Source organism: Zophobas morio, unplaced genomic scaffold (assembly GCF_036711695.1).
Source record: "Zophobas morio isolate AGI-343-1 ecotype UQ-CSIRO unplaced genomic scaffold, CSIRO_AGI_Zmor_V1 ptg000030l, whole genome shotgun sequence".
Lineage (NCBI taxonomy): Eukaryota > Metazoa > Arthropoda > Insecta > Coleoptera > Tenebrionidae > Zophobas > Zophobas morio.
Genome location: NW_026972135.1, coordinates 6334656 through 6358127, shown reverse-complemented (window position 1 = coordinate 6358127; position 23472 = coordinate 6334656). Strand labels below are relative to the sequence as shown.

The following is a 23472-nucleotide window of genomic DNA, read 5'->3' as shown; positions in this document are numbered from 1 at the left end:
GTATGATAATGCTAGTAATTACCTTGCCAAAAGCAGGTTTCCAATTGTTGGGCTATTATTTTTTTGGTGTTTGCCTATATATTTAAGCCCAGGAAAATTGAAATTCTGTTAAGTGTGTTTCAATCTCAATAATGAACAACTTTCTGGTTTGTTTAGTCGCTTTGGCGACATTTTGTAACTGTGTGCAATTTCGTAAGTGTATTTTAATACCAAATTAGGACTCTACATATATTAACAAATGTTGAAGCTTCTAGATTCAAAAAATGCGATAAGAGGCGAAACGATTTCAACCAGTGCTTAAGTGATGTTGTTTATGAAGGGTTTAAAGCACTCGACAAACCTCTGAAATCCCATGGTTTACCAAGTCTGCATTACATTGAATTTCCTTCCGATGTTATTATAGAAGTAGGAAATAGTACCTACGGACTAGCGCAAAAGTTCAGTAATTTCAGGTCAATTGGTCTTTCTAACCCTGAAAGTGTAACAGCTAGGTTAGAATTTGGGCCTTTAGTTAGTACTCTAACAATAGAAGCCTCTTACGCTGAAATTACCTGGCAGATGGACTATGAAGCTCAAGGTACCACCGTTCTTTTACCTTTAAACGTCCAAACATCTCTGGAATTGATAATGGGTGAGTTTCCCCAATTGCAATTGTCAAGATTTGTACACGGGCAAGTTTTAGGTAATCCAACCTTCACTTTCACAATTGAACTCGAAGAATATGAAAAAGGTGCTACCTACTTTAAAGTGATCCATTCTAATTTCGGTATGGAAACAGACGACTTTACGCCTCGTTTTAAGCAGTTGTTCTCCGACAAACTCCTTAATGATGAATTTAATTCCGCAATAAATGAAAAAGGAGTCCAAATTTTCAGCATATATAAACCGCTGCATGGGTATATGGCACCACATTTTGGGTCTATTTTTAATAGTTTCTTCGAAAAAGTACCAGTCGCTGATCTTTTTGTAGATTAGACGTTTGTTTCAAACACAGGATATTAACTGTTAATTTGAACTATGTTATATTTAATATCTAAAAATAAAAAAAAGGTTTTGGATTGCTTTAATTAATATTATTTATTGATTATTAATATATCTCGTGGAGACAAGATTTACGTAACGTGTCTATTCTGGTATGGTAATATCATTTAATTACCTTGCAAGCAGCAGGTTTTCAATTGTACTCGTTTTATTATTGTTGTCTTTCTATATATAACAACACATTATTTGAAATTTTATTAAGTGAATTTTTATCACGAAGATGAATAGTTTGGTGCTTTGTGTAGTAACATTGGCGACTTTAAGTAACTATGTGCAATGTCGTAAGTGCATTTTGACAATTAAGCTAACAACTTATGTGAATAAATTTGGAAGCTTCTAGTTTCAAAAAATGCGATAAGAGACGAAGTGATTTCAACCAGTGTTTAAGTGAGGTTATTTATAATAGTCTTAAAAAATTCGACAAACCCCAACAATCGCATGGTTTACCAAATTTGTATCATCTTAAATTTCCACCAGATGTGGTTATTGAAATAGGGAATCGTACGTATGGATTATTACAAAAGTATAACAAATTCAGAATTGTTGGTATTACTAAACCCGAGAGTGTAACAGCTAGGTACTATTTTAATTAGTATATTTACCATTTGTTATTAACTCTGAAAAACAGGTTAGATTTTGAGCCTGTCATTAGTACCTTAACAGTTGAAGCTTTTTTCCCACAACTGATATTACAGATGGAATGCGAAGCTCAAGGTACTATTCTTTTTTTACCTTTAAATGTTGTGACCCCTGTGGATTTTATAGCAGGTAGTAAGCAGTTACAATAATCAAGGTTTTCACGTGCCCAAGTTGTAGAAAATCCAACCTTTACGTTGACAATTAAACTCGAAGAATATGATAAAGGTGATACCCATGTTAGAGTGATCGACTCTAATTTAGATGTACAGACGGAGGCCTTCAGGTTTGATTTTAATAAATTATTCTCCAACAAACGTCTTAACGATGAATTTAATTCCGCGATGAACGAAAAGGGATTACAGATTTTCCACATTCACAAACCTCTGCAAGCCCATTTTGCGCCACACTTTGATTCTCTGTTTAGTAGTTTTATGGAGAAGGTACCCGCTGCTGCACTTTTTGTTGAATAGAGATATCCATAATTGGTTAAATTCTTTATATTCATCACAAAAATTATCATAATCAATATTTATGTATATTCCTGACCTAACCTTTAAATAAATTAAACATTAATTGGTGATTAACCTGTCTTTATTGTTGTAGACAAGATTTACGTAACAAACCTATTTTAGTATAATTTCCGTTTTAATTACCTTGGACAAAACAGGTTTTCAATTGTTGTTCAATTTTTTGTTGTCGTTTTCGTCTATATAACCACAGAAAGCTCGAAATTGTGTTAAGTGAAATGCGACAAGAGACGAGACGATTTCAATGAATATTTAAGTGATGTTTTCTAATACGACAGTCTTAAAGTTCTGGACAAACCTTTGCCTGGTTTTCCAAGTTTGCGTTTTGTTGAACCAGACGCTGTGATGGAAATAGGGAATCGCACGTATGGATTATGGAAAAAGTATTTTAAATTTAGGGTGACTGGTCTTCCTAATCCTCAAAGTATAAAAACCAGGTTTTGTTTTAGGGTTGTTTTAGTACTTTTATTTGACAACTTATAAATAGGTTAGATTTTGGGTAATTAGTACGTTAACAATAGAGCTTTCTTAATCTGAGCTTACGTGGGAATATGAGCTTGAAACTCAATCGCTTGAACTTTTTAACATTTACAAGTGGTGTTTACACCACATTTTGGTTCTGTTTTCGACAGCTTCCTGAACAAGGAACCAGTTGCCGAACTTTCTGACCAATAGAAATATTTGCTTTATAATTTGTTAACAATAAAATATATAGAAATTATTGGACTGGTGTTAAATAAGCATACCAATATTACGGATGGTTCTTCCACTAAGCTCCAGACCTTAATAAATCATTTCATTGGCCGGAATTGGGCCGGATTTACAATTGTACCTCATTGTGGCTATTTTATATGATTTTTAAATATTTCGATGTGAATGGTGATGGAAAAGTCCCGTTTTGATTAAAGTCAAAGTTTTATAGAAAAAGGCAAGCCGTAAATTATACTATTTGTCAATATAAAATCTCACTTTCGTCTCAGAGCCAATAAAATGAATTACCAAAATGGAGTGGGTGGGTGGGTGGGGCCACTTTTGATTCTTTTAACAGTAAACAAAATAACTCAGTTAAATGGAAGCAGAACTTGAGGGGCGTTAAGTTTAGCATTTTTCTACAGTCTTATAATCAAGAAATAGCCCCACCCACCCGCCCCCTCTTGATTCCAAAGACAACTCTTAATACTGTTATTTAATGAAAATAATATTATCTTATTAGAATCTCACTCAAATCTGTTAATCTGTTGGTGAGAAAATAGAGAAATTGTAAACAAAATATCTACTAGGTATTTACCTGGGGTTAAATAAGCACACCAGATGTAACTATTACATTTAAAAAGTAAGATTACTGATGCTCCTTCCACTCACACAAGCTCCTCCTCCATGTCATTGGACTAGAAAAGAGAGGCGGCGTTTACAGTCGTACTTCATTGTGTCTACTTTATATGATTTTTAAACATTTCTATGTAAACGGTGACGGTAAAGTCGTTTTTCAAATAAAAATCTACATTTTATAAAAAAAAATCTAGTCCTAAATTCTATTTCTCAACAGAAAGTCTAACTTTCGTCTCAGAGCCAATAAAAGGAATTATGAAAAAGGAGTAGGGGTGGGTGGGTGGGCCCACTTTTGATTTTGATTTAAATCATAGATTCCACCTCCTATCAAATCAAAATTCAATTCCCTTTTACAGTAAAGTGGATAAGTTGGCGAAATGGTGACAGGACAGAATCTTATAAGCAAATAATAGCCCCGCTCACCCGCCCTCCCCTTTGTTTTTAGTCATTAATCTTAATATGGTTAATCAATGGCATTATTTTAACATAAAATTTTAGGCAATTTTGTTAAACTGTGAGAAAATCGATAAATTGTAAATAAAGTATCTAGAAAGTATTTGGCTGTTGTTAAATAAAGATACCAGACCTGAGAATTATATGTAAAACGCTCCTCCCAATCACACGAGTTCCACCTTAATAACTCAGTTCATTGGCCCGGAGAAGAGGGCTCACTGTTGTACCTTATTGTGTCTACTTTATATGATTTTTAAATATTGCTATGTAAACCCTATATACCTAGTCCTAGATTTTATTATTTGTCAAAATATAATCCAACTTCCTTCTCAAAGCCAATGAAATGGGTCATCAAAACGGAGTAGGGGTGGGTGGTTGGGCCCACTTTTGATATCGGTCCATTGATATAAACGCGATTCTTCGAATAGCCCCACCTTCGGCCTATCCATCTGCCAGGAAAAGTTTCATATAGGTACTGACGCACTTGATGTCCAAAATGGGGTGGAGTACCATTTTGGTGAAACCAAATAGTTTCTGCTGGTAACTGCGGATTTTGGCTTTTGGGAAACAATCGGTAAACAACCACAGATAAGCTTATTTATTTTCAAATGAAGGGTACAGGGAAATAACCATCAAAGAAATTGAGTTGAAAGTTTAAAATGCTGCGGAAAATAACTTGAGAAACCCACAAGGTTCAGTCTAACACAACTTCTTATTTTCTTTGTAATGTTTTAAAAATACATAAAATAAACTGTTTATGTTCAAATATATCAGCAAAAAAAATTGGTGGAGAGTTGTTTCGACAGAACTTTCCTCGCACCTAAAATACAATGAAACATATCCAGCATTTTCGAGTTAAATTTTTACTTTAGGTACACAATTTTGTGATGAAATCATCAACATTTTACAAGGACACGTAAATCAATGTGGATTAGGCTAAAAATAACAGTATTCCAAAAATTTCTGCGAAAATGGAGTGAGTCGAGACTGATTTAATCAACAAAATAAATTGAATCATTCATTAAATTTTTTGAGCCATCTAGGTATATAAACAAATCTAAAAAAATATGAATACAATAATAAATTACAAGTAAAAACTCATCATATTTTGCACATTTTTAGTAGAATTTATTCAGCAAAATTTTGAGATGACGTTATCTATTTTTTAGTAGCATAATCCTGAACTTGTGGTTTATAAATACCTTATTGAGATTTTTCGGCTTTTCGGTTTTTCGATTTCGCAACTTTTGATGTTTCAATTTTTCAGTAGTTTAATTTTTGACATTTTCAATTTTTCCATTCTTCAAATTTTCGTTTTCTTATTTTTTTTTATTTTTCGATTTCTCAATTGTCCGATGTTTCACTGATACGATTTCGCAATTTTTCAACTTTTCGATATTTTAATTTTTCAATTTTTAAAATTCTAGATTTTTCGATTTCTCGAGCTTTCAGTTCTTCTATGCATATTTCAGTTTTTCAATTTTCGGAATTCATTAAATTTCTGATTTTCCATTTTTTTTTTAATTTTTCGATTTTCCAGTTTTTCGATGTTTCGATTTTTCAATTATACGATTGTTCAATTATACGATTGTTCAATTTCTCGATTTCTAAATTTTAGATTTTCCAATTTTATTTTTTTTTATTTTTTCATGTTTGGACTACTTATTATTGCTAAAAATAAAATTAAAAAATAACTACCAAAATTGTGACTAAAAATATGTAAAAATTAATAGAAAATAGAACACATTGCTGCTAAAACATAAAAATAACTGTACTTTCCCAAAAAAATCTGTTGCATGATTACTGTTCCACTAGTATTGCTAATTTAGGACTTAATAAACAAAAACGCTATCGTAGAAATATATAAAATGTCCAATTTAAATAATGTTTAATTCAACGAGATTATAAATTTTGGGAAATTAATATGATAGAGCGCTAGAAAAATTTTATTTATATGCCCTATTTCCGGAGAGAGTAGATTCTCGTTATTAAACAAGTCAACCCATTAGACAAATTTTAAAGAAAAAATTGTACCATTAAAATGTTTTATTTGCATTCGCGTCATGTGTAGTTCATATAAATCTTTTGCCCTTCAAGTATAAACACACACAGGAATAAATAGTAATATTGGAAGAGGTTTACTGGAGATATCACTAAAAAAACGTGCCTATAATACTCTACCCCATAGGTGGTGCGGAAAAGAGTATCAAAAAATTAAATTTAAATAAACATGATTGTTCAGGTAAATAAGTGTAATAAGGTAATGAGAATGTAAATCTTGTCAGTTTTGTGCGTTGATTCATTAAAATGACAGATTAATAAAAAATATTCGAATAATTTTTTGAAAGAGGATATTTTAGTAGAATACGTATAAAATTATAAAAATTTGCATACTTTTAAATCAAATTATGTCAGCAATGAAAGAAGTCGACTTGTAAACGAGTTTCAACAATGTTGGTCAACTAAGAGCATTTATGAGTTTTATGACCTAAAGTACCTGGACTGATTACCTGAAAGGGTCGGTCGGCAAGGCTTCCTGCTGTGTAAAACTCAGCCATTTATTGAAACGGAAAACTTTGTAAATAGGGTTGCCTAGTTTCACTTTATTTTCATTATTCTGTATTTTTTTAAAAGCAAATATTTTGATAAATATAAATTTTAAACAAAAATGACCGGGTCTTCCCCATCGAGCTCAATGTTGTCTTTGCACTGATATAAAAGTTGAAGCGAAAAATACTCTCTCCTCGTTTAAAAATGCAATTTCCTTCGAAGAATGAACGATTAATTAAACAATAAACAATCACTTACTTTAAAAAATATTGTGTCTTCCCCAGAGATTTAGACATAATCTATCAATTGAAATGTCGATCTTTTTTTCAAAGTTGAAATTACGCCCGTAAAATGAAAATCTATTTAGCTTATTTTTCGGTCTGCTACTGGGCACCCTTAAGTTGTAAATGAAAAGGCATTTGCCCTAGAATCCACTATCCACTTATCTCTGTCGTAATTTACAGTTTTTAAAATTCTGGGAATTCTGGAATTTAGAGACTGTTGAGACGAAAAACAAGAATCGGTAATATGTGTACTTCGAAAAAACCGTGAATGGATAGAATAATACATATATTATTGATTATTAATAAGTAAATTGGAGACAAGATTTACGTAACGATTCTATTTTAGTATGATAAGACCCCTTCTACTACCTTGCAGGAAACAGGTTTTCAAATGTTGCTCTATTTTTCTGGTGTTTTCGTACTAATATAAGCACAGAAAAATTTAAATTTCATTAACTCCCAGCTTGTGCAGAAATGAAGAGCTTACTCCTCGGTGTGGTAACTTTGACGACTTTGTGCAACTGTCTGCAATTTCGTAAGTGCAAGTTGGCAAGTAAATTAACACCTTATGTAAATAAAAGTTGAAGCTTCTAGTTTCAAAAAATGTGACAAGAGACGAAGCGATTTCAACCAGTGTTTAAGTGATGCTATTTACACTAATCTTAAACTACTCGACAAACCTCAGAAGTCATTTGGTTTACCAAGTTTGTATGATCTTGAATTTCCACCGGATGTTGTTACTGAAATAGGAAATCGTACGTATGGATTATTACAAAAGTTTTCTAAATTCAGGTTTATTGGTCTCACTAGACCAGAGAGTGTAACAGCCAGGTACTATTTTTGTCAATGCAGTTATCATTTTTTACTAATTATCGTAACCATGTAGTTTAGATTTTGACCCTGTAGTTAGTACCTTAACAATAGCAGCTTCTTACCCTCAACTGACCGTACAAATAGAATACGAAGCTCAAGGTACTATTGTTCTTCTGCCTTTGAACGTTGTAACATCTGTCGATTTTATATTGAGTGAGTGTTAACCAGTTACAGGTATCAAAGTTTTTACATGGATAAGTTCCAGATAATCCAACATTCGTTTTTACATTCAAATTGGAAGAATACGACAGAGGTGCTACGTACTATAGAGTAATCAAGTCGGAGTTTGATGCCCAACCACAGGACTTCAAATTTCATTTTAAGCAGTTATTCGCAAATAAACGGCTTAATGAGGAATTTAATTCTGCGCTGAATGAAAAGGGACTACAAACTTTCCACATTCATAAGCACCTACAAGTGGTATTTGCACCACATTTTGGTTCTATCGTTAATAGTTTCCTGGAGAAAGTGCCAGCTGCTGAGCTTTTTGTTGTATAGACGGGACGGATTAGTTAACAATAAAGAGTTTGGGCTTGGATTGTTTCTTATTTATTTAATTTTCACCACAGACATTGAAACATAACGTAGGCATATATATCGTCCGTATTTATAGCCCGACAGTGAAAAAAAAGCTAAAGATAGGCAGAAGTATATCCTGTTATAGGAATATAGGGTAAAAATTTAGCAGAAGAGGGAAACGCAATTAATTTATGGACAACTGATCTATTTTTACTGCAGACAAAATTTACATAACCAAACTGTTTTAGTATGATAATGCTAGTAATTACCTTGCCAAAAGCAGGTTTGCAATTGTTGGGCTATTATTTTTTTGGTGTTTTCCTTTATATTTAAGCCCAGGAAAAATGAAATTCTGTTAAGTGTGTTTCAGTCTCAATAATGAACAACTTTCTGGTTTGTTTAGTCACTTTGGCGACCTTTTGTAACTGTATGCAATTTCGTAAGTGTATTTTAATACCAAATTAGTACTCTACATATGTTAACAAATGTTGAAGCTTCTAGATTCAAAAAATGCGATAAGAGGCGAAACGATTTCAACCAGTGCTTAAGTGATGTTGTTTATGAAGGGTTTAAAGCACTCGACAAACCTCTGAAATCCCATGGTTTACCAAGTCTGCATTACATTGAATTTCCGTCGGATGTTATTATAGAAGTAGGAAATAGTACCTACGGACTAGCGCAAAAGTTTAGTAAATTCAAGTCAATTGGTCTTTCTAACCCTGAAAGAGTAACAGCTAGGTTAGAATTTGGGCCTGTAGTTAGTACTCTAACAATAGAAGCCTCTTACGCTGAAATTACCTGGCAGATGGACTATGAAGATCAAGGTACCACCGTTCTTTTACCTTTAAACATCCAGACATCTCTTGATTTGATATTGGGTGAGTCTCCCCAATTGCAATTATCAAGATTTGTTCACGGGCAAGTTTTAGGTAATCCAACGTTCACTTTCACAATTGAACTCGAAGAATATGAAAAAGGTGCTACCTACTTTAAAGTGATCCATTCTGATTTCGGTATGCAAACAGACGACTTTACGCCTCGTTTTAAGCAGTTGTTCTCCGACAAACTCCTTAATGATGAATTTAATTCCGCAATAAATGAAAAAGGAGTCCAAATTTTCAGCATATATAAACCGCTGCATCGGTATATGGCACCACATTTTGGGTCTATTTTTAATAGTTTCTTCGAAAAAGTACCAGTCGCTGAACTTTTTGTAGATTAGACGTTTGCTTCAAACACAGCATATTAACTATTAACTTGCACTATGTTATGTTTTAATGTCTGAAAATAAAAAAAAGGTTTTGGATTGCTTTAGTTAATATTATTTATTGATTATTAATATATCTCGTGGAGACAAGATTTACGTAACGTGTCTATTCAGGTATGATAATATCATTTAATTACCTTGCAAGCAGCAGGTTTTCAATTGTGCTCGTTTTATTATTGTTGTCTTCCTATATATAACAACACATTATTTGAAATTTTATTAAGTGAATTTTTATCACGAAAATGAATAGTTTGGTGCTTTGTGTAGTAACATTGGCGACTTTAAGTAACTGCGTGCAATGTCGTAAGTGCATTTTGACAATTAAGCTAACAACTTATGTGAATAAATTTGGAAGCTTCTAGTTTCAAAAAATGCGATAAGAGACGAAGCGATTTCAACCAGTGTTTAAGTGACGTTATTTATAACAGTCTTAAACTATTCGACAAACCTCAACAATCGCATGGTTTACCAAATTTGTATCATCTTGAATTTCCACCAGATGTGGTTATTGAAATAGGGAATCGTACGTATGGATTATCACAAAAGTATAACAGATTCAGAATTGTTGGTCTTACTAAACCCGAGAGTGTAACAGCCAGGTACTATTTTAATTAGTATATTTACGATTTGTTATTAACTCTGAAAAACAGGTTAGACTTCGGGCCTGTAATTAGTACCTTAACAGTTGAAGCTTTTTTCCCACAACTGATATTACAGATGGAATGTGAAGCTCAAGGTACTATTGTTCTTTTACCTTTAAATGTTGTGACCCCTGTGGATTTTATAACAGGTAGTACTCAGTTACAGCAGTCATGATTTTCACGTCACCAAGTTTTAGATAATTCAATCTTGTCGGACTCTGAACTTACGTGGGAATCTGAGCTTGAAACTCGAGGGACTGCAAGCTTTTGAACTTTTTAAACATTTACAAGTGGTATTTACACCACATTTGGGTTCTGTTTTCACCAGTTTCTTGGAGAATGTACCAGTTGCAGAACTTTTTGACTAATAGAAATATTTGCTTTAATTTGTTAACAAATTAGAAAGAAAGTTTATGAATTTGGACTGCTTCTGTTCTTATGTTTTCTCGAATACCTAAACGTGGAATTTTTTTCAAAAACAGACTCAAATTTCTGGAAAACTTTTTCGCCCATTTCACTTTGAACATTGGATAGTTTTTGAAAACAATTTGTTACTAGCTCTATGTTGTATTTAAATTTTAAAATTGCATCAGCCTCTACGGAAAAGGTAGCTGAAATAAATTCCAATTGAAATGGTAGTTTTGTTTTAGCAAAAATTATTTTAGATTCTTAATAGAGGTAGTATCATCTGCCAGCTCATTAACAAAATTTTCATTTGAATTGTAGTTTTTGCATAAAATACAACTTCATTTAACCATGTTCCCCACCTGGTTATTTCAAAGGTAATTTGACCGAGTCAGTCATAGAATCTTAGTATATAAATTAAATAACATGGGATTTACTCCTGGTACGAGTAATTGGTTGGTTTCGTTCTTAGTTGACAGATCACAACAAGTAAAAATCAATTCTTACTTATCGTCTCGTTATTCTGTATCACTGGTGTCCCTTAAAGCTCGCATTGTGGACCTATTTTATTCGTTTTATTTATTAACGATTTAATTTCTCGTTTTTTTTTTCAGAATCTTTTTTATTTGCAGATGAATTGGAAATTGTTTAAAATTATTAGATCCTTAATTGATGCGTTGGGGTGTTTCAATATCATCTGAATATCTTATTTGCCTGGAGTAGGGGTGGGTTTTGACTTTGCTTTAAATCATAGATTTTACATCTATTCAAATCAAGATTCGATTCTTTTTAAGAGTATTTAAATAACTGAGTGAAATGGAGGCAGAAGTATTAGCGCCGCCCAACCACCCCCTCTTGATTCTAGTGACCGCTCTTAACATTGTTAACTAATGACAACATTATTATATTATTGAATCTCGGGTAATTCTGCGAATCCGTTTATTAGAAAAAATATAAAATGTAAATAAATTATTTAGAAATTATTTGGCTGGTGTTGAATCAGCATACCAATATTACTGATGCTTCTTCCACTAAGCCCTACCTTAATAAGTAATTTTATTGGGCCGGGGCTTACAATTGAATCTCATTGTGCCTATTTCATATTATTATTAAACATTTATTTGTAAACGGTGACGGTGAAGTCGTTGTTTGAATAAAAATCTAAATTATATGAAAAAAATCTAGTCAACACAAAATCTAACTTTCGTCTCAAAGCCAATAAAATGAATTATCAAAATGGAATAGGGGTGGGTGGGTGGGGCCACTTTTGATATTAATTTACATCATAGATTCTACCTCTTGTCAAATCAAAATTCATTTCCCGTTTCCAGTAAAGAGAATAAGTTGGTGAAATGGTGACAGGACAGAGAATTATAAGCAAATAATAGCCCCACCCACCCACCCCCTCGTGTTTTTAGCCACTACTCTTAATATGGTTAATCAATAGCAAGATTATTATATCATAAAATCTTAGGCAATTTTGTTAAACTGTGAGAAAATCGATAAATTGTAAATAAAGTATTCAGAAAGTGTTTGGTTTCTGTTAAATAAAGCTACCAGGCGAGAGAATTATATTTAAAACGTAATATTACTAATGCTCCTCCCAATCACAGAAACTCCACCTTAGTAAATCATTTCATTGGCCCAGAGAAGAGGGTTTACAGTTGTACCTCATTGTGTCTTCTTTATATGATTTTTGAATATTTCTATATAAATCCTATATATCTAATCCTAGATTTTATTATTTGTCAAAATAAAATCCAACTTCCTTCTAAGAGCCAATAAAATGGGTCATCAAAATGGAGTAAGGGTGGGTGGGTGGGGCCACTTTTGACATCGGTCTTCTTCGATTCTTAAATAGCTTCACAAAAAAAAGTCAAAGGGTGTCAAATCTGGTGACTCAATAGTTCACTTTCGGCTTATGCATCTGACAGGAAAAATTTCATATAAGTACTGTCGCACTTGCCGTTCAAAATGAGGTGGAGCACCGTCTTGTTGAAACCAATTTTGGTTACTGGGAAACAATTCTCTAAGTCTAGGCACTATAGGTACGTTCTCGCAACAGCCTTAAGTGCTGTTGTTGTAAATGAAAAGACATTTACCCTAGAATCCACTCTTCACTTATCTCTGTCGTTATTTACAGTGTTTGAAATTCTGGGAATTCTGGAATTTAGAAACTGTTGAGATGAAAAACAAGAATCGGTAATATGTTTACTTCAAAAAAATCGTGAATGGTGATAGAATGGTGATAGAATAATACATATTCTATTGATTATTAATAAGTAACTGGAGACAAGATTTACGTAACGATTCTATTTTAGTATGATAAGACCCCTTCTACTACCTTGCAGGAAACAGGTTTTCAAATATTGCTCTATTTTTCTAGTGTTTTCGTACAAATATAAGCACAGAAAAATTTAAATTTCATTAACGCCAAACTTGTGCAGAAATGAACAGCTTACTCATTGGTGTGGCAATTTTGGCGACTTTGTGCAACTGTCTGCAATTTCGTAAGTGCAAGTTGGCAAGTAAATCAACACCTTATGTAAATAAAAGTTGAAGCTTCTAGTTTCAAAAAATGTGACAAGAGACGAAGCGATTTCAACCAGTGTTTAAGTGATGCTATTTACACTAATCTTAGACTACTCGACAAACCTCAGAAGTCGTTTGGTTTACCAAGTTTGTATGATCTTGAATTTCCACCGGATGTTATTACTGAAATAGGAAATCGTACGTATGGATTATTACAAAAGTTTTCTAAATTCAGGTTCATTGGTCTCACTAGACCAGAGAGTGTAACAGCCAGGTACTATTTTTGTCAATGCAGTTATCATTTTTTATCAATTATCGTAACTATCTAGTTTAGATTTTGACCCTCTAGTTAGTACCTTAAGAATAGCAGCTACTTACCCTCAAGTGACCGTGCAGATGGAATACGAAGCTCAAGGTACTATTGTTCTTCTGCCTTTGAACGTTGCAACATCTGTCGATTTTATATTGAGTGAGTGTTAACCAGTTTCGGGTATCACAGTTTTTACATGGACAAGTTTCAGATAATCCGACGTTTGTTTTTACATTTAAACTGGAAGAGTACGACAAAGGTGCTACGTACTTTAGAGTAATCGAGTCGGAGTTCGATGCCCAACCACAGGACTTCAAGCTTCATTTTAAGCAGTTATTCACGAATAAACGGCTTAATGAGGAATTTAATTCTGCGCTGAGTGAAAAGGGACTACAAACTTTCCACATTCATAAGCACCTACAAGTGGTATTTGCACCACATTTTGGTTCCATCGTTAATAGTTTCCTGGAGAAAGTACCAGCTGCTGAGCTTTTTGTTGAATAGACGGGACGGATTAGTTAACAATAAAGAGTTTGGGCTTGGATTGTTTCTTAATTATTTAATTTTCACCACAGACATTGAAACATAACGTAGGCATATATATCGTCCGTATTTATAGCCCGACAGTGAAAAAAAAGCTAAAGATAGGCAGAAGTATATCCTGTTATAGGGATATAGGGTAAAAATTTAGCAGAAGAGGGAAACGCAATTAATTTATGGACAACTTCGCTATTTTTACTGCAGACAAGATTTACATAACCAAACTGTTTTAGTATGATAATGCTAGTAATTACCTTGCCAAAAGCAGGTTTCCAATTGTTGGGCTATTATTTTTTTGGTGTTTTCCTATATATTTAAGCCCAGGAAAATTGAAATTCTGTTAAGTGTGTTTCAATCTCAACAATGAACAACTTTCTAGTTTGTTTAGTCACTTTGGCGACATTTTGTAACTGTGTGCAATTTCGTAAGTGTATTTTAATACCAAATTAGTACTCTACATATATTAACAAATGTTGAAGCTTCTAGATTCAAAAAATGCGATAAGAGGCGAAACGATTTCAACCAGTGCTTAAGTGATGTTGTTTATGAAGGGTTTAAAGCACTCGACAAACCTCTGAAATCCCATGGTTTACCAAGTCTGCATTACATTGAATTTCCGTCGGATGTTATTATAGAAGTAGGAAATAGTACCTACGGACTAGCGCAAAAGTTTAGCAAATTCAAGTCAATTGGTCTTTCTAACCCTGAAAGTGTAACAGCTAGATTAGAATTTGGGCCTGTATTTAGTACTCTAACAATAGAAGCCTCTTACGCTGAAATTACCTGGCAGATGGAATATGAAGCTCAAGGTACCACCGTTCTTTTACCTTTAAACGTCCAGACATCTCTAGATTTGATAATGGGTGAGTCTCCCCAGTTGCAACTGTCAAGATTTGTACACGGGCAAGTTTTAGGTAATCCAACGTTCACTTTCACAATTGAACTCGAAGAATATGAAAAAGGTGCTACCTACTTTAAAGTGATTCATTCTGATTTCGGTATGCAAACAGACGACTTTACGCCTCGTTTTAAGCAGTTGTTCTCCGACAAACTCCTTAATGATGAATTTAATTCCGCAATAAATGAAAAAGGAGTCCAAATTTTCAGCATATATAAACCGCTGCATTGGTATATGGCACCACATTTTGGGTCTATTTTTAATAGTTTCTTCGAAAAAGTACCAGTCGCTGAACTTTTTGTAGATTAGACGTTTGTTTCAAACACAGCATATTAATTGTTAATTTGAACTATGCTATATTTAATATCTAAAAATAAAAAAAAGGTTTTGGATTGCTTTAGTTAATATTATTTATTGATTATTATTATAACTCGTGGAGACAAGATTTACGTAACGTGTCTATTCTGGTATGATAATATCATTTAATTACCTTGCAAGCGGCAGGTTTTCAATTGTGCTCGTTTTATTCTTGTTGTCTTTCTATATATAACAACAAATTATTTGAAATTTTATTAAGTGAATTTTTATCACGAAAATGAATAGTTTGGTGCGTTGTGTAGTAACATTGGCGACTTTAAGTAACCGTGTGCAATGTCGTAAGTACATTTTGCCAATTAAGCTAACAACTTATGTGAATAAATTTGGAAGCTTCTAGTTTCAAAAAATGCGATAAGAGACGAAGCGATTTCAACCAGTTTTAAGTGAGGTTATTTATAATAGTCTTAAACTATTCGACAAACCTCAACAGTCGCATGGTTAACCAAATTTGTATCATCTTGAATTTTCACCAGATGTGGTTATTGAAATAGGGAATCGTACGTATGGATTATTACAAAAGTATAACAGATTCAGAATTGTTGGTCTTACTAAACCCGAGAGTGTAACAGCCATTTACACTCTGAAAAACAGGTTAGACTTCGGGCCTGTACTTAGTACCTTAACAGTTGAAGCTTTTTTCCCACAACTGATATTACAGATGGAATATGAAGCTCAAGGTACTATTGTTCTTTTACCTTTAAATGTTGTGACCCCTGTGGATTTTATAACAGGTAGTACCCAGTTACAGCAATCATGATTTTCACGTGACCAAGTTTTAGATAATCCAATCTTGACATTGACAATTAAACTCGAAGGATACGAAAAAGGTGATACCTATTTTAGAGTGATCGACTCTAATTTAAATGTACAGACGGAGGCCTTCAGGTTTGACTTTAAGTAATTATTCTCCAACAAACGTCTTAACGATGAATTTAATTCCGCGATGAACGAAAAGGGATTACACATTTTCCACATTCACAAACCTCTGCAAGCCCATTTTGCGCCACATTTTGGTTCTCTGTTTAGTAGTTTCCTGGAGAAGGTACCAGCTGCTGCACTTTTTGTTGAATAAAGATATCCATAATTGGTTTAATTCTTTATATTCATCACAAAATTATCATAATCAAGATTTATACATATTCCTGACCTAACCTTTAAATAAATTAAACATTAATTGGTGATTAACCTGTCTTTATTGTTGTAGACTAGATTTACGTAACAAACCTATTTTAGTATAATTTCCGTTTTAATTACCTTGGATAAAACAGGTTTTCAATTGTTGTTCAATTTTTTGTTGTCGTTTTCGACTATATAACCACAGAAAGCTCGAAATTGTGTTAAGTGAACTTTTGCCATAAAAATGAACAACGTACCACTTTGTGTAGTAACTTTGGTGTCCCTTTGTAATTGTTTGCAATTTCGTAAGTGGAATTTGACAACCAAGTTGATAGTTTTTGTAAATAAATCTTGAAGCTTCCAGTTTCAAAAAATGCGACAAGAGACGAAACGATTTCAATGAATGTTTAAGTGATGTTGTCTACGACAGTCTTAAAGTACTCGACAAACCTCTGCCTGGATTTCCAAGTTTGCGTTGTATTGAATTTCCACCAGACGCTATGATGGAAATAGGGAATCGCACGTATGGATTATGGCAAAAGTATACTAAATTTCGGGTGACTGGTCTTTCTAATCCTCAAAGTATAAAAACCAGGTATTGTTGTACTATTGTGTTTAGTATTTTTATATATAACGTATAAATAGGTTAGATTTTGGGCCTGTAACTAGTACATTAACAATAGAGGCTTCTTACTCTGAACTTACGTGGGAATCTGAGCTTGAAGCTCAAGGTACTGTGGTTCTTCTCCCTTTAAATGTTATAACACCTGGAGAACTAATCATGTGTGGGTATTATTTATTTAGAATTATCAAGATCAATATATGTGAAAATTTTAGATAATCCAACCCTTAGTTTTACAATTAAATTGGAGGAATACGAGAAAGGTGCCACCTATTTTAGGGTGATTGATTCTGAATTCGATATGAAGAGCGCGGACCGCTTGAAAATCGAGTTTAAGCAGTTATTCCCTAACAGACGTCTCAACGATGAATTTAATTCCGCACTCTCTGAAAAAGGGTTGCAAACTTTTGAACTTTTTAAACATTTACAAGTGGCATTTGCACCACATTTTGGTTCTGTTTTCAATAATTTCCTGGAAAAAGTACCGGTTGTTGAACTTTTTGATGAATAGAAATATTTGCTTTAATTTGTTAACAAATTCAAAATAAAGTTTATGCATTTGAACTTCTTCTGTTGTTTTGTTTTCCCGAATACCAAAATATGTCATTAACATATTGACGATTGACCTGTTATTCTAGACAACATTTACGTAACCGACATATTTTAATATGATAATGGTACTATTGTTACCTTGCAATAAGCCGGTTTCCAATTTTTGTGCTATTATTTTCTGATTCCTCCATATATTTAAGCAGACCAAAAGAGTATTTTTAGTAAGTGTATCTACCACACAATGAACAACTTACTTGTTTATGGACTAACTTTGGCGACTTTTTGCCATTGTTTGCAACTTCGTAAGTGTACTTTGACCACCAAATTAACACCATTCATTAACAAATATTAAAGCTTCTAGTTTCAAAAAATGCGATAAAAGAAGAAGCGATTTCAACAACTGCTTAAGCGACGTTGTCTACAACACCCTTAAAGTATTCGACAAACCTCTGAAATCTCACGGTTTTCCGAGTCTGCGTTATGTTGAATTTCCACCTGAAGCTGTCATAGAAATAGGGAATCGGACGTATGGGTTAGCTCAAAAGTTTTCTAAATTCAGGTTGGCTGGTCTTTCCCAACCTGAAGATATAAAAACCAGGTATTATTCTACAATTATTGTGGTTGGTACTTTTATTTAACAACGTAAATAGGTTAGATTTTGGACCCGTCTTTAGTACTTTGACAATGGAACTTTCTTACTCTAAACTTGCATGGGATTATGAGTACGAAGGTCAAGGTACTATGGTTCTTTTGCCTTTAAACGTTATAACACCCGTAGAATGTGTTTTGTGTGGGTATTGATTATCTAAAATTATCGAGATAAAAACATGTGAATGTTTTAGACAATCCAACGTTTACTTTTATGGTTAAATTGGAAGAATACAACAAAGGTGCTACCTATTTTAGAGTGATTGATTTCGAATTTGATATGAAGGAAATAGATCGCACTACAATTAACTTTCAACAGTTATTCACCAACAGACGTCTTAATGATGAATTTAATTCCGCACTGTCTGAAAAGGGGTTGCAAACTTTTCATATTTTCAAACATTTACAAGTAAAATTGACACCATATTTTGGTACTATATTCAAGAGTTTCCTGGAGAAAATCCCAGTTGCTGAACTTTTTGATGAATAGAAACCTGCAACAATGTTAAATGTATTTTTGTTGATATGAAAATAAATTCATAATAAAGTTTCTGCATTCTTTTGGTTAAATGTACCATGTAGCCTATTCTTCACCTAACATGTTACTGTAGACTACATTACGTAACTAATTAATGTTAATTTCATTATCTTGCAAGAATCAGGTTTTAAATTTTTGTGCTCTTATTTTTGTCTTCCTCATATAAATTTAAGCACAGAAGAACGGAATTTTTAGTAGGTGTAGTTCTACCACAAAATGAACAGCCTCCTTACTTGTGTAGTAACTTTGGCCACCTTTTGCAATTGTTTGCAATTTCGTAAGTGTTTCGACTCCTAAATTGACACCTTCTTTAATAAATCTTAAAGCTTCTAGTTTTAAAAAATGCGATAAAAGACGCAGTGATTTCAACGATTGTTTAAGTGGTGTTGTTTATGACACTCTTAGAATCCTTGACAAACCTTTGAAATCGCATGGCTTACCGAGTTTGCACGATGTTGAATTTCCATCAGATGCTTTCTTAGAAATAGGGAACAGTACGTATGGATTATTGCAGAAAATTTCTAACTACAGGCTGATTGGTCTTTCAAAGCCCCAAAATGTGAAAACCAGGTACTATTCTTCTGTTATTATATTTATCAATTTTATTTGATATTGTAAACAGGTTAGAGTTTGGACCTCTGATTAGTACGTTAACAATAGAGGCTTCTTACCCTGAACTTACATGGGAATGTCAGTACGAAGGTCACGGTACCGCGGTACTTCTACCTTTAAACGTTATAACACCTGTGGAACTTATCATGGGTGGGTATTAATTATCTGGAATTATCAACATTATTACTCGTGTTTTAGATAATCCAACGTTTATTTTTACAATTAAACTGGAAGAATACTACAAAGGTGCCGTCTATTTTAAAGCGGTCGAATCTGAATTAGATATGAACAGAGCAGACGGCATAAAATACGATTTTAAGCGTTTGTTCCAAAACAGACGGCTTAATCATGAATTTAACTCTGCAATGAACGAGAAGGGGTTGCAAATTCTTGGAATTTTTAAACATTTACAAGGGATATTTGCACCACATGTCACTTCCATCTTCAACAGTTTTCTCGAGAAAGTACCAGTTGCTGAACTTTTTGTGGAATAGATGTTCTCTCTGTTTGTGTTAACTCAAAAACATAAAATCGATAATAAAAATTTTGAATTGGACTGCTTGGTATTAATGTCAAAACCTAAGTACTCAAACCTTTCATGATATTATGTAGTTATAATTGGTTTCTGGTTCTACGTTTTCGATGAATGAGGGAACTTCAATTCACTTTTTTTTTAATTACGAGTATTAATTGAAAGATCATTTCATTTTACACAATTTTGTATTTTTATAACAGGTGATCAAAAATTTTTAGATTAGTTGGCTAACCCGGCGCCTCCACCATTTTTAGTAAAATTTATTTTAACTTAATACTTCTCTATAATAGCACGTATTTCTTTTATTTGATACAACCCCTGTTACTTTTTTATTTTTAAAGATAAACATATAATTCTTTAAGCAAATTTGTATCAGTTTAGTTTAGTTGACGGCAGTTTTTTAGCTCCGTCTATAATACAAGTAATGCACCGTTTTCTCCCTTCAACTTTGATTCACAACAGTTTATTAATAATTCTGGAACAATGTGTAATATTGAAATTACTTCTGAAATTGTTGCTACTAAACTGACACGCTTAAAGGACAGCTTCAACCCAGGACCAGATGGGATTCCTGCTCATATCTTAAAGCAATGCAGCTATAGTCTATCATGGCCACTAAGTATAGTTTACTCCAAGTGCTTAAAATCTGGTCTTTGTCCTGAAATCTGGAAGCTATCGTACGTCATCCCTTTACATAAAAAGGGTTCTAGATCGGACGTAACTAATTACCGCCCAATTTGTGTTATACCAGCCCTATGTAAGCTACTTGAAACTATAATAACTGAGAACATTTTCGTTTCATTTAAAACAATTATTTCATCTCAGCAACACGGTTTCTATCCTGGACGTAGTACTGTAACTAATTTAAGTTCCTTTACTAACTTTACTTACACAGCATTAGAGGAGAGTTACCAAGTCGATACAATATACACTGATTTTAGCAAGGCTTTCGATCGAGTTGACCACGATATTCTACTTTATAAATTAAAACAATACGGCTTGGCCGGTAATCTTTACCAGTGGATCGAATCTTACTTAAAACAGAGGTCTCAAATAGTTCAGTTAGGGAACCATTATTCTGATCCAATTATTGTGACGTCAGGTGTTCCACAGGGCAGCCATCTTGGACCTGTTTTGTTTTCCTTATTTGTTAACGATTTGGCTTGTCTACTCGATGATTTCTTATTGTTTGCAGATGACTTAAAAATTTTTGGTAGAATTTCTAGTATTAACGACTGTCATTTACTTCAAAATAAACTTGAAATCATTAGTTCTTGGTGCGTTAACAACTCTATGGGAGTAAACACTGATAAATGTAAGGTTATAACATTTACCCGTAGATCTAACTGTATTGTGTTTCCATATACTTTGAATAATGTTACTCTCGAACGCGTTTCTGAAATCAACGACTTGGGTGTAATCTTAGATTCAGAGCTACGATTTGCTAGTCATTTTGATTTTGTTCTGAATAAGTCATTTCGAACTTGTGGCTTTATCAAACGTCAGTCTATTGATTTTTGGGATATTAGTTGTCTACACAAATTGTTTGTAACTTTAGTTAGACCGATTCTTGAATATTGTTTTGTTATTTGGTTCCCATTTTATAAAACCCACGTTGATCGTCTTGAAAGAGTACAACGTAAGTTTGTCAATTATCTACTTTTTAAAATGGGAATAAATAAGGATAATTATAGCTATGACCAAAGGCTTGTACTTGTAAACCTGGAACTACTGGAGAGTAGAAAACAAAAAGCTGAAATTCGTTTGGGTTATAAGTTGTTCCAGAATTGCATTGACTGCCCTGGCCTAGTTATGTTGTTTGATATTAGAGTACCTAGATTAGGTTCTCGTTGCTCTGAAACTTTTATACCTAGATTTCATCGTACTAATTTTACGTTTCATGCACCTATGGATAATATAGTTAGATCTATAAACAAAATTTCAAATAATCTGGACTTTTTTAACGTAACTTTATCTTCTTTAAACAGCTACCTGAAAAATCTTTAAGTTGTATGGATTAATTATTTTTAGTTTTTATGTATTTCTTCTTTTTTTTTGTAATTAGTTTGCACATGTTTAGTTCTATTTTCGATATGTCGTCTTATGGATTTTGTATCTTTTTCGACATTAAATACATATTATTATTATTATTATTATTATTTCCGTTTCTACCGGAAGTGATAATAAAAATGTGAGGTTGACTTCACATAGATCTTTTAAAATGATACCAATTTGGCCAAAAAACTATAGATTTATCTTTAAGAATAAAAAAGTTCAAACCAATTTATACAGGGTGATTAAATTTAAAAATTGTCAGTGTTTTTAAATGGCACAATTAACTAAAAAAATTTGTGAAATTACATACCTCCATATTTACATATGGCAGTGTTGAGAATTTTTATATATGATCATTTTTTAATATACAGGTGAAGAACTTAAATCTGTAGAAGTATATAGGGTGTTACGAAACAAAAACCAACTGTTAAATTAAATACCTTGTCTAAGTCAAAAAATATTTTCAATAATTCAGAAGGAACACCCTATATAACACTCTACATTGCCTATCATTTAAATGAATCATTAAAATTGCTTTAAAAAAATAAAAAATAATATCCTTTCCTTCGTTAGTCCGATTCATAACTCACTTCAACAAAACAAGAACGGTACAATAACCAATAAATGGAGATAGCTTCATTCGTTCTAATTATAGAACCGCAACCAGACAGTGAAAAAAGCAATGCAGCTGCCCCAAATTGCCCAAAATTGCAAACTCGTGTCATTTATATAATTAATTTGTCTACACATTGCAATAACAATATACAAGCCGCTGATTAATGGGTCTGTTTATCTTAATGGTTACTATATTTACACTAGTTAAGGTCCAGTCTGGTTATGATTATTAATTAAGGTCAGTGATGCTCTTTCAAACAGGTTTCGAGTTTTGCACCAAAGCTCTTTTTGTATTTATGTATAGAGGTATAAAAGGAAAGGATTCGGATTTAGTAATTCCTGAAAACAATATGATCGCTTTAGTGTTATTTCTGGCTGTTTTATTAAGTGTTTGTGATTGTGAGTGTCATTAGAAAAATACATAATTATTTAAAAACTTATTTTGGTGAAGGTTCCAGCTACAAAAAATATGAGCGAGAAGTACACTATTTTGATGAGGGTTTGAACGAAGTTGTTTATATTTCGCAAAAAATGTACGAAGTGTCAGAGCTAGCGGAAATTTCATCATGTATTTTAAACGAATTTGCTGCAACGGAAATTAATTATTATAGGTACGGTAAATTTATTTATAATTTCTTTTACCGTTTTATTTTTATTTAGGACCGAATTTCGTTCCAACTCTTTACGAAATGAAAACACCTTTTCGGAAATTACAGTCCTGAGTAAATATGAATGTTCGAAATCTGAAATTTCGGGTACTAAATTTTTTATTACTGTTATAGTTTGTATTAATTTTTTCATTTACAGACTGGTTTAGGCTGCATTTTCCTGTTAAGATACGACAAAGAAAAATTTGGTTTCCTAATAATTATTAATTTTGTATTTACTTTCATGCTATTAAAATAAAAATTTGGCAATTTAGTTTCCACTCAAGATTAGAATTTAGGTTAATAATAATATTCACACAAAAACAGAATTATAATGTTAGTCTGA

General features: G+C 32.9%; 9 protein-coding genes and 1 long non-coding RNA gene across 15 annotated transcripts; all 10 read left to right on the top strand.

The window, feature by feature from the left end:
* Positions 1–99: 99 nt before the first annotated feature.
* Positions 100–984, top strand: LOC135138974 (uncharacterized). Its single transcript, XM_064069033.1, has 3 exons — positions 100–192; positions 248–631; positions 683–984. The coding sequence occupies exons 1-3, from the start codon at positions 132–134 to the stop codon at positions 973–975; spliced, it is 738 nt and encodes a 245-aa protein (XP_063925103.1). The 5' UTR covers positions 100–131; the 3' UTR covers positions 976–984.
* Positions 985–1209: 225 nt separating this feature from the next.
* On the top strand, positions 1210–3188 carry LOC135138735 (uncharacterized). 3 transcript variants are annotated; one of them, XM_064068719.1, is made up of 4 exons: positions 1210–1322; positions 1375–1618; positions 1670–1755; positions 1810–3188. In XM_064068719.1, exons 1-4 carry the CDS (start codon positions 1262–1264, stop codon positions 1827–1829), a joined length of 411 nt encoding a protein of 136 aa, XP_063924789.1. In that variant the 5' UTR covers positions 1210–1261; the 3' UTR covers positions 1830–3188. The 3 variants fall into 3 exon arrangements, with proteins under 3 accessions (XP_063924789.1, XP_063924788.1, XP_063924787.1); XM_064068718.1 differs by having other exon boundaries at positions 1807–3188; XM_064068717.1 differs by having other exon boundaries at positions 1211–1322; positions 1670–1809; positions 1858–3188.
* A 3621-nt stretch (positions 3189–6809) lies between these two features.
* Positions 6810–13912, top strand: LOC135138859 (uncharacterized). Of its 4 annotated transcripts, none has more exons than XM_064068884.1 (4): positions 6810–7358; positions 7405–7654; positions 7710–7849; positions 7902–8234. In XM_064068884.1, exons 1-4 carry the CDS (start codon positions 7298–7300, stop codon positions 8192–8194), a joined length of 744 nt encoding a protein of 247 aa, XP_063924954.1. In that variant the 5' UTR covers positions 6810–7297; the 3' UTR covers positions 8195–8234. The 4 variants fall into 4 exon arrangements, with proteins under 4 accessions (XP_063924954.1, XP_063924956.1, XP_063924955.1 ...); XM_064068886.1 differs by lacking the exons at positions 7710–7849; positions 7902–8234 and adding exons at positions 13390–13529; positions 13582–13912 and having other exon boundaries at positions 7210–7358; positions 7411–7654; XM_064068885.1 differs by lacking the exons at positions 6810–7358; positions 7405–7654; positions 7710–7849; positions 7902–8234 and adding exons at positions 12935–13038; positions 13091–13334; positions 13390–13529; positions 13582–13912.
* Positions 8395–9450, top strand: LOC135138990 (uncharacterized). Its single transcript, XM_064069049.1, has 3 exons — positions 8395–8654; positions 8710–9093; positions 9145–9450. Exons 1-3 carry the CDS (start codon positions 8594–8596, stop codon positions 9435–9437), a joined length of 738 nt encoding a protein of 245 aa, XP_063925119.1. The 5' UTR covers positions 8395–8593; the 3' UTR covers positions 9438–9450.
* LOC135138862 (uncharacterized) lies at positions 9723–10598 on the top strand. The gene is made up of 4 exons (XM_064068888.1): positions 9723–9785; positions 9838–10081; positions 10133–10272; positions 10321–10598. Exons 1-4 carry the CDS (start codon positions 9725–9727, stop codon positions 10392–10394), a joined length of 519 nt encoding a protein of 172 aa, XP_063924958.1. The 5' UTR covers positions 9723–9724; the 3' UTR covers positions 10395–10598.
* Positions 13913–14225: 313 nt separating the features above from the next.
* On the top strand, positions 14226–15130 carry LOC135138861 (uncharacterized). Its single transcript, XM_064068887.1, has 3 exons — positions 14226–14334; positions 14390–14773; positions 14825–15130. The coding sequence occupies exons 1-3, from the start codon at positions 14274–14276 to the stop codon at positions 15115–15117; spliced, it is 738 nt and encodes a 245-aa protein (XP_063924957.1). The 5' UTR covers positions 14226–14273; the 3' UTR covers positions 15118–15130.
* Positions 15131–16457: 1327 nt separating this feature from the next.
* Positions 16458–17459, top strand: LOC135138722 (uncharacterized). The gene is made up of 4 exons (XM_064068707.1): positions 16458–16607; positions 16660–16897; positions 16948–17087; positions 17140–17459. Exons 1-4 carry the CDS (start codon positions 16547–16549, stop codon positions 17433–17435), a joined length of 735 nt encoding a protein of 244 aa, XP_063924777.1. The 5' UTR covers positions 16458–16546; the 3' UTR covers positions 17436–17459.
* A 251-nt stretch (positions 17460–17710) lies between these two features.
* On the top strand, positions 17711–18674 carry LOC135138962 (uncharacterized). The gene is made up of 4 exons (XM_064069014.1): positions 17711–17778; positions 17831–18074; positions 18127–18266; positions 18319–18674. The coding sequence occupies exons 1-4, from the start codon at positions 17718–17720 to the stop codon at positions 18612–18614; spliced, it is 741 nt and encodes a 246-aa protein (XP_063925084.1). The 5' UTR covers positions 17711–17717; the 3' UTR covers positions 18615–18674.
* A 171-nt stretch (positions 18675–18845) lies between these two features.
* On the top strand, positions 18846–19778 carry LOC135138901 (uncharacterized). Its single transcript, XM_064068928.1, has 4 exons — positions 18846–18939; positions 18989–19232; positions 19285–19424; positions 19473–19778. The coding sequence occupies exons 1-4, from the start codon at positions 18879–18881 to the stop codon at positions 19766–19768; spliced, it is 741 nt and encodes a 246-aa protein (XP_063924998.1). The 5' UTR covers positions 18846–18878; the 3' UTR covers positions 19769–19778.
* Positions 19779–22771: 2993 nt separating this feature from the next.
* On the top strand, positions 22772–23400 carry LOC135137953 (uncharacterized). Its single transcript, XR_010281963.1, has 4 exons — positions 22772–22878; positions 22931–23090; positions 23140–23234; positions 23287–23400. It is a non-coding gene; the product is annotated as an uncharacterized LOC135137953 (long non-coding RNA).
* The last annotated feature ends 72 nt before the right edge of the window (positions 23401–23472 follow it).

Excerpts from the sequence above, each read along its gene's own strand:
- LOC135138974 (XM_064069033.1), top strand. The coding sequence starts at position 132 with ATGAACAACTTTCTGGTTTGTTTAGTCGCTTTGGCGACATTTTGTAAC. Across the intron at positions 193-247 it reads TTGTAACTGTGTGCAATTTC|CTTCTAGATTCAAAAAATGC; the intron begins GTAAGTGTATTT and ends CAAATGTTGAAG. Across the intron at positions 632-682 it reads ATCTCTGGAATTGATAATGG|GTAATCCAACCTTCACTTTC; the intron begins GTGAGTTTCCCC and ends GGCAAGTTTTAG.
- LOC135138735 (XM_064068717.1), top strand. The coding sequence starts at position 1,262 with ATGAATAGTTTGGTGCTTTGTGTAGTAACATTGGCGACTTTAAGTAAC. Across the intron at positions 1,323-1,374 it reads AAGTAACTATGTGCAATGTC|CTTCTAGTTTCAAAAAATGC; the intron begins GTAAGTGCATTT and ends TAAATTTGGAAG. Across the intron at positions 1,619-1,669 it reads CCCGAGAGTGTAACAGCTAG|GTTAGATTTTGAGCCTGTCA; the intron begins GTACTATTTTAA and ends TCTGAAAAACAG.
- LOC135138990 (XM_064069049.1), top strand. The coding sequence starts at position 8,594 with ATGAACAACTTTCTGGTTTGTTTAGTCACTTTGGCGACCTTTTGTAAC. Across the intron at positions 8,655-8,709 it reads TTGTAACTGTATGCAATTTC|CTTCTAGATTCAAAAAATGC; the intron begins GTAAGTGTATTT and ends CAAATGTTGAAG. Across the intron at positions 9,094-9,144 it reads ATCTCTTGATTTGATATTGG|GTAATCCAACGTTCACTTTC; the intron begins GTGAGTCTCCCC and ends GGCAAGTTTTAG.
- LOC135138862 (XM_064068888.1), top strand. The coding sequence starts at position 9,725 with ATGAATAGTTTGGTGCTTTGTGTAGTAACATTGGCGACTTTAAGTAAC. Across the intron at positions 9,786-9,837 it reads AAGTAACTGCGTGCAATGTC|CTTCTAGTTTCAAAAAATGC; the intron begins GTAAGTGCATTT and ends TAAATTTGGAAG. Across the intron at positions 10,273-10,320 it reads CCCTGTGGATTTTATAACAG|ATAATTCAATCTTGTCGGAC; the intron begins GTAGTACTCAGT and ends ACCAAGTTTTAG.
- LOC135138859 (XM_064068883.1), top strand. The coding sequence starts at position 12,978 with ATGAACAGCTTACTCATTGGTGTGGCAATTTTGGCGACTTTGTGCAAC. Across the intron at positions 13,039-13,084 it reads GTGCAACTGTCTGCAATTTC|TTGAAGCTTCTAGTTTCAAA; the intron begins GTAAGTGCAAGT and ends TGTAAATAAAAG. Across the intron at positions 13,335-13,389 it reads CCAGAGAGTGTAACAGCCAG|TTTAGATTTTGACCCTCTAG; the intron begins GTACTATTTTTG and ends GTAACTATCTAG.
- LOC135138861 (XM_064068887.1), top strand. The coding sequence starts at position 14,274 with ATGAACAACTTTCTAGTTTGTTTAGTCACTTTGGCGACATTTTGTAAC. Across the intron at positions 14,335-14,389 it reads TTGTAACTGTGTGCAATTTC|CTTCTAGATTCAAAAAATGC; the intron begins GTAAGTGTATTT and ends CAAATGTTGAAG. Across the intron at positions 14,774-14,824 it reads ATCTCTAGATTTGATAATGG|GTAATCCAACGTTCACTTTC; the intron begins GTGAGTCTCCCC and ends GGCAAGTTTTAG.
- LOC135138722 (XM_064068707.1), top strand. The coding sequence starts at position 16,547 with ATGAACAACGTACCACTTTGTGTAGTAACTTTGGTGTCCCTTTGTAAT. Across the intron at positions 16,608-16,659 it reads TTGTAATTGTTTGCAATTTC|CTTCCAGTTTCAAAAAATGC; the intron begins GTAAGTGGAATT and ends TAAATCTTGAAG. Across the intron at positions 16,898-16,947 it reads CCTCAAAGTATAAAAACCAG|GTTAGATTTTGGGCCTGTAA; the intron begins GTATTGTTGTAC and ends ACGTATAAATAG.
- LOC135138962 (XM_064069014.1), top strand. The coding sequence starts at position 17,718 with ATGAACAACTTACTTGTTTATGGACTAACTTTGGCGACTTTTTGCCAT. Across the intron at positions 17,779-17,830 it reads TTGCCATTGTTTGCAACTTC|CTTCTAGTTTCAAAAAATGC; the intron begins GTAAGTGTACTT and ends CAAATATTAAAG. Across the intron at positions 18,075-18,126 it reads CCTGAAGATATAAAAACCAG|GTTAGATTTTGGACCCGTCT; the intron begins GTATTATTCTAC and ends CAACGTAAATAG.
- LOC135138901 (XM_064068928.1), top strand. The coding sequence starts at position 18,879 with ATGAACAGCCTCCTTACTTGTGTAGTAACTTTGGCCACCTTTTGCAAT. Across the intron at positions 18,940-18,988 it reads TTGCAATTGTTTGCAATTTC|CTTCTAGTTTTAAAAAATGC; the intron begins GTAAGTGTTTCG and ends TAAATCTTAAAG. Across the intron at positions 19,425-19,472 it reads ACCTGTGGAACTTATCATGG|ATAATCCAACGTTTATTTTT; the intron begins GTGGGTATTAAT and ends CTCGTGTTTTAG.